General features: G+C 38.8%; 1 protein-coding gene across 1 annotated transcript; it reads left to right on the top strand.

The window, feature by feature from the left end:
• Positions 1 to 283: 283 nt before the first annotated feature.
• Positions 284 to 7099, top strand: LOC109166711. The gene is made up of 9 exons (XM_019315603.1): positions 284 to 426; positions 1787 to 1942; positions 2048 to 2149; positions 3020 to 3127; positions 3497 to 3622; positions 3696 to 3794; positions 4609 to 4746; positions 5382 to 5445; positions 5531 to 7099. The coding sequence occupies exons 1-9, from the start codon at positions 346 to 348 to the stop codon at positions 6814 to 6816; spliced, it is 2160 nt and encodes a 719-aa protein (XP_019171148.1). The 5' UTR covers positions 284 to 345; the 3' UTR covers positions 6817 to 7099.
• The last annotated feature ends 460 nt before the right edge of the window (positions 7100 to 7559 follow it).

Below are 7559 nucleotides of genomic sequence, written 5' to 3' on the forward strand. Positions count from 1 at the left end.
TTTTTTTTTTTTTTTTGGGTGTAATTAAAAAATTCCTAAAAATTAACTTAAATGAAATATTTTGGTTAAAATGGTTAAGTAAAATTTATTAGTTTAATTGGTTAATAATTTTTTTTTTTAAATATCGAATTATGCACACTCTTAGTGTATCTTAAACTTTATGGGTGTAATTGAAAAAAAAAGAAAAGTTAGGGAGAATAAAGCAAATAACCAAAACATCCGTACCAACGGGCGAAATCTCTGAATCTTAATCTTCATCGTTCTCCTTTATAGTCCTTGACCCAACTCGTAGCAAACTTTCATCTTCTTACCTCTTTCTTGCTGAATCTTGAAAGTCTGGTAAAGATGGTCGCCGGAAAGTCGCCAGAGCCTCTTCCGGCCGGCTGGTCCGAGCATGTTAAAGTTAAAAACGGTCGGAAAGTCAAGGTAATTGATCCCCCTTTTGTTCATTTCTAGTGATTTTAACTGACCCTTTGTAAGATTCAGCTCAAAGTTTCAGTCTTTCAGAGTTATATGATTAGAAACATGAAATTAGCTCAAGCAGTTGATTGGTTTGGTGGTGAATTGGAGAACTTGTGTTCTGTGCATCGACTGATTTGCTAACTTGTTGCACTTTGAGTTTACTTGACAAAAAGTTATCCAATGCAATTTTTGATGCATTTGCCCAAGTTTTTCTAAGTCTAAAAGGCTTGAAAAAGATTTAGTGTTTCATTAATTTGATTGATTTTGGGAATTTCAGGTTGGCTCAGTACCATTACTTGCTGTATTATAGATAGTTATTGACTTTTTGTCACTGAACCTTTTCAAGTTCTTGATTTGCAATTGCCATGATAATCTTTGGTTTGCATGAAATTATTCCCTTGCTTTGTATGGGGAATGATAAAAAATTTCCCCTCTTGGGGTTTTGCATCTAATTGGGTAGAGTTGTTGGGGGTAGCCAAGAAAGAGAAATCAATGGTTATGTTGGTCTATAAATGAAGTAAGAGTCAGAGGTGATATTACATCATCTGTTCCTACTGAGGAAACACCCTTGCTGCAAATAGCGGGATTTAAGGAATGGTCGGGGAAGGCAGGAAATTAATCTTTCATGCTTACTGCAAATATCGGGATATGAGGAAATAGTAAAATCTATGGTTATGTCGGTCCATAGGAAGTAACAGTCGGTGGAGTTAGTACCTAATTTATACTTATCAATGTTGAAAAAATCGCTAGGCGCCCTTTAGGCGCCTAGGGATTGCCTAGGGCGCCTGGGGACCGCATAGGGCGCCTGGGGACCGCCTAGGGCGCCTAGAGTGCCTAGAACTCCTAGGCGGGCGCCTAGGAGGCCGACCGCCTAGCGCCTAGGCGCCGATTGCGCGATTTTTGCAACACTGATACTTATTTAGAAATGACAAATTGCATCTCTTTCTTCCTTAGAAGGATTTAAGAATAGGTTTCTTTTCTTGTTTGATGATTTCTCAGTTCTCAGGGGTTCCGGGTTCGTGGTCATGAACTCATCTAGAACTTGTGGATTCTGTTATTTCCTAGAAAAGAAATTAAGGCTTAAATGTCTTCTCTATATCTAGCAGTAATATATGTTTATGAGAAAATTAGCTCCCTAAGTTCCTAAATTGCAATCTATCCCCCATTTTACCTTGTCCTTCATAATATAAAAATTGTTAGTCAAGTTTCCAGCGAAATTAGTTCTAATGTGTATATTACAAATACGCGAGATTTGTACTCAAGTAAAGGATTTGCGTAATTGCACATAAATTGAATTACTTACACTTCCTATTTGGCCTTGTAGTATTATACAAATGCACCAAACGGGAAAAAATTTTATTCCAAAAAGGATGTCATCTGCTATATGAAGATTAAAGGCAATTCCCGTGGTCAAAACCGGGCAATTGCTCAGCGTGAGACCAGGCACTCAGAAAGAAATACTAATTCACAAAGTTCGAAGGTCTGGCAATTTTTATTTTTGTATTTTAATAATTTAATTAAATATGCTCGTTTTTTTTACGTGTCATCCTACCTTCTAAGTGGCTTCATGCTTGCTTTTCCCCAGACTGCAGCGAATCCAGATAAATCTCCCGAATGGTTACCTCCTGGATGGACGGTTGAGGAGAAAACTCGAATGAGTGGCGTTTCCCATGGTCAAACTTACATGGTATTGAAACAAAAACAATTATAAGTGGGTGGTTTGATTACAGCTAAACTGCTGACGCTATAGTTTATGCATGGGATATATTAACGGCTATATGTTGGATGAAATATGTGAGCTGTTTAGTTGCTCAGATTCAAAAACATCTTTATTGCAGACAGGAAACTAGAGAGAACCTAAGGAGTCCGGTGAGGATGTACTGATGTACATCTGTTTATCTTTTCTGTTTTGTTTTCTTTTCCTTTTTGTGTTTGGCCGTTTTATAAGGTAAGTCTGTCTTTTCTAGAAAACAATTTCCTAAATTTCTCAAGTTATGTAAGTAGAATGGTATCAGATTCCCCTCCCTCCTACCTAAAAATGTCAACTATCAGAGTTCATACTTTGGAAAAAGCATGGTTGAAAAATTCGCTAGGCGCTCCTCAAGCGCCCGGGGGGCGCCTAGATGACGATTAATCAATGCCTAGGCGCCCGTGTATTTTAACACTAATAAATATAAACTATTTAATACTTTAATAGTTAATACTAAAATATTAAATATTAACCTAAAAAACATCTTGAGTTTGAATAATTTAGGGTTATTTCGCTCAAAATGATGTCGTTTTGAGTTTAATAACCCATTTATGAAAAAAAGAATAATAGCTAATCGGCCGACTAGGCGGCCTAGTCAGTGCCTAGGAGGCCTAGTCGGCGCCTAGGAGGCCTAGGCGGCGCTTAGGCGGCCAATTAGGCCGCCTAAACCACCGATTATGGTGATACGCTAGGCGGGATTTTTGCAAACACTGGGAAAAAGTAGTGCTTTTCTGTTGTGTAATGAAATCCATTGCTAATAAAACGACTTTTGCTTTGACATAGTGATTTATTTTCCTTTTGTTGCAGTGTTACATTGACCCATTTGGAAGGAGATTCTATTCAAAGCCTGAAGTTTCTCGGCATCTCAAAACTATGAATTGCAATGGCCCTATTGGCGTTGGCGAGGAAAAGAAAGTAGGAACACATTTTTTTGCATATTTTCACCGTGCTCTTAACGTGAATTTGACTTTATTTATATTTCACACTTCTTTGGACTAGGTGAAAATAGAGTCTGTACTTCTGTTTGATATAATGGCATAGAATTTTACAGGTTATGAAATGCCATATATAGGTCACTTCTTTATAACACTACAATTTTTTAAACACAATTTCTTATGATGAAAATAACAAAGTTAGAATCATCTTAAAGAAGTCATTTTCATCTTCATCTAGAAATTTCACTTGGCATAGTCATTGCTAATATCTGGAAACCTTCTTATAGATCTAATCACACGAACGGAGAGATCTTATAGATTATCCCTGTCAATTGTTTACGTGTTTCAGAGTAACATTGAAGAACCCTCTTGCAATAAAGTTTCTCAAAACGAGAAAGCCACCGGTGGCCAGAGTCATACCTCTAGAAAGCTGAGATCTGGAATGGGCAAGCAACCTTCCGATATTGGTTCTTCTGTAAGATGCCTCGAAATATATTTTTCAACTGTTTAATGCAATGAAAGTTTCTAATTTGTGAAGTTATATCTAGGTTGTGGTTCAAAGCGATTTAGTGGATGGGTTGCCACCGAGCTGGATAAAGGAAGTCAAAACTAGAGCTTATGCACATGGGGGGATAAGAAGGGATCCGGTACGTTCCCTTTTCTTTGAACAATCTCTCTTTCTATTTTAAATACACGAGCACAAATGCAAAACATTTGCTTACTCATGGAGACGGGATAAAAAAGAGGAAACGAAAAAGAGTAAATGCCAGCCAAGGTCCTTCGAGTTTGATGGTTTTGCCACCTTTAGTCCTAAACTTTCAAATCGCCACCCGTGGTCCTCCGAGTTTCGAATTCAACCTGCCGTAGTCCTTTTGTTAACATATGCCGTCTGCGCTGTGAAAAGTAAGGGCAAAATAGTCTTCTTATTTCAACCGCAGCTAAAACAATTCATTTCCCTCAAAAATTAAAATTAGCCCTAATCTCCTCCCACCGAACTTCTTCTCCAATATTTCCAATTACGCAAACACCGTTCTTTGGTGAGCCAAAACCGCAATTTCAATCCGAAGATTTCACAATTGTGGATTCATTCCTGGCAAAGAAAGCTCTACATTTCTACAGTTTTTGAGGGAAATGATGATGATTTGTTTTGGCTGGGGTTGAAATAAAAATATTGTTTTGCCCTTACTTTTCACGGCACAGACGTCAACAGTTAACGGAAGGACTACGGCAGGTCGTATTCGAAACTCGGAGGACCACGGGTGGTCGATTTGAAAGTTTAGGACTAAAGGTGGCGAAACCACCAAACTCGGAGGACCTTGGCTAGCATTTACTCAAAACGAAAAATTACAATAAAGCATGCATTTACTCAGATTGTGGAGTTTTTTGGTGAGTTTTTTTTTTTTTTTTTTGGGTTCCCCTAAAAACAGTATATGTGACTCTGGTTTGTCTTGATTTTAACAGCAATATATAGACCCTGTCAGTGGATATGTATTTCATTCCAAGAAGGATGCTTTGCGCTATATAGAAACTGGTGACATCGAGAAGTGTGCAATAAGGCCCAAGAAAAGGGACTCGGGTTCAGGAACCAATGAAGAATCTGTGAGTCTGCTCTTTGCTGGATGTCCTAATCAACGATTATTTATCATTTCTTTTCTACGCATACTTACTCTTTGTATTATTGGCTGTCAATACCCTTTTATTACAGTGCAATTGGATATAGAAAACTTGCATAAAAGAACCATCTTGCATGACGTTTTGAAGGACAATTAGAATAACTTGGAAATACAGGCTGTGACTGAACTTTGTTTATTCTATGAAATATTTTAGAAGATCCATCAAGTCTGTACTAGAAAAACACTCAATGCGGAAATATGCACTTCTGAAATTTTGATACCGAGTTGTAACCTTGAAGAAAATGTTATTGAAGTGAAAGATATATACTATGGGTAGTAGCTAAATGTTACACACTTTGCTACGGTGAATAGAAGTTATTTGGAGAGCTGAAACGTAAATTTTCATGTTATGCATTCAATGAATACGAGTATGATACTTCAATTTAGAAATCTTGGGCTCTCTTTTGGTCCATTTCCGGTGTAAAACTTGATGCTTCCATCTCAAAGGGAAGGGTGTCCAAATCTTTTTTTTTTTTTTTTTTGGTCTCTTAATAGTGCTTTACAGCGTTTATTTTTCTTGCCAATTTCTGATGATCGGGAACTTTTTTGTGACTTCAATAGGCTTCCCATTCAGCTGCTGAAAGGAAAGCGGAGCAGTCTTCGACCAAAAGACAGATTTTTGCTGGTGAGGAATGGAAACGTGGTGCTTTTCTTTATTTGAGTTTAAATTTCGCATTTTCCCGATTCTGACTTGATTCCCTGCTGTATAGGTAGAGAAAGTTCTGAACCCACCAATTTGACAGAACCGCAAGTTGAAAGCATTAAGAAAAGACTGCGTAGCGCTGGGCGTGATGACATTAATATTCAAGTGGTTGAAGTTAAAACAGAACTCAAAACCGCAAATGAAGGTACTGGAACAAAACCGGGCTCAGAAGCAAGACCGAGTGATCTAAATGGAGAGATTAGCGTTTCAGCTTTTGGCAATGATGTTGAAACTGTGTCCACTCCTCAATCTGGTCTCGAGAAGGATAAACATAGCGGTACAGCATCCATAACTAAGTCGAGAAAATCCAGAAAGAGCAAAGCTGGAAGCAAGAAGGAAAAGCATAGTGGTACAACATCTGTAACTAAGCCGAGAAAATCCAGAAAGGACAAATCTCTTGGCTCACCTGCTCGGTTCTCAAAAAGACTTGCTGGGCACAGCCCAGAAGAAGTGGCCAATTTGGGCCTAGGTGAACGGGTTTTTCGAGCTGCCATTAGAAACTGTAGTGGAACCAAAGCAAATACATCCTCGGTCCAAGTCCCGGTGGATCCACCTCAGGAAATGCTTGCTGTTAGGGATTCTGTCGGGACTGAAACAAACGCATCTTTGGTCCCACCTCTAAGCAACAATCCACCTCAAGAAGTGCGTTCTGCAACGAATTCTAGTGGAACTGAAGCAAATGCATCTTTGGCTCCCCCATCTCTAATCAATCCACCCCGAGAAGTAGATTCTGTGAAGAATTCTGGTGGAACTGAAGCAGATGCATCTCCGGTTCCAGCCCCGAATAATCTCTCGGATCAAGAAATGCCTAAGCAACACGACGAGCCAACAAAGGCAACTGAATCAGTAGAGAAAGAGGCTGTTTCAGAGAATCCAATACCAGAACCAGTAACCGAGAACCAAACATTGGAAGATTCACAACTTCGGTACCCCTTCGGGGACTGCTGGTCAGACCCATGCCTAGAATTCGCGTTCAAAACCCTAACAGGGGCAATACCAGTCGAGGACTGTCTAGCCTACGAGCAAGCCCCCCAGCCGCAATTCAACCCTTCATATGCTCAGTCATCGGATGGATACTTTGATCTCCCGATATTCGATTCCTACAACTTGTTCCCAAACGATTTCCCATCATCCAATTCTGGACAACTAGACAAGCACGCATCTCAGGATCTACCGCCATCAACTCCTCCGTTATTGTCCCCCGGGAATAATGGCTTACCGAGCTGCAGTGGAGTTGCTTCGCAGCCTCATTTGGAGCCCCGGAAGGACTTTCCTGCAAAGGCTAAATCTTGACGTACTCACCTTCTGATCGATGACAAGGGGATGTTAATGGTGTAATGGTGTAAGCAATAATTGATAACTAGTTTACTTGTTCATCTTTTGTTGTTTAACATGGTGTAGTGACAGGGATAAATGTAGTGTAATACTGGGATAGTGTCAGTTTCAGGTTGTCTAAAGATTTATTAATTAGGTCGAAAAATTGTTGTGAAAGATTTAGCTTGTTGTCGTGTTGACAGGCGGATGCTGCTTGTATAAAACACAGAAAACATAGTTCCTTGTACTTTACTTTAGAGCATCCCCATCTGTGTTTTTTGTTTTTTGTTTTGTTTTGTTTTTTTTGTTGTTGTTGTTGTTGTTGTTTGTTTGTTTGTTTGGTTTTTATTTATTATTATTTTTTTTTAATTACAGTTTTTGAGGTAAATATGGCTTATGTGGAGGAGAGAGAAGAAATGAGTTCCTCCTGCAATATTGATTTTTTGGGGATCTGTCAGGAGAGAGAAAAGGAAAATGAGAGGTGCAACCACCAATTTATATCCTATACCACGGCGCGCCTTGCACTATGTGCCCAGATGCAAAACGACGTCGTTTTAATTTTTTTTTTTTTTTTTTGAAATTTCCCGCCCCAGTGAATGGCAGTAGTTTTTTCTTTAAAAAAAAACCCGCTGTTCAAGAATGTACATAATGTTATACTAGAATACACATAATTGTATACATGAATGTACATAATTATATAACAAAATATACATACTCTTTTT

This window comes from Ipomoea nil, unplaced genomic scaffold (assembly GCF_001879475.1).
Source record: "Ipomoea nil cultivar Tokyo-kokei standard unplaced genomic scaffold, Asagao_1.1 scaffold3104, whole genome shotgun sequence".
Lineage (NCBI taxonomy): Eukaryota > Viridiplantae > Streptophyta > Magnoliopsida > Solanales > Convolvulaceae > Ipomoea > Ipomoea nil.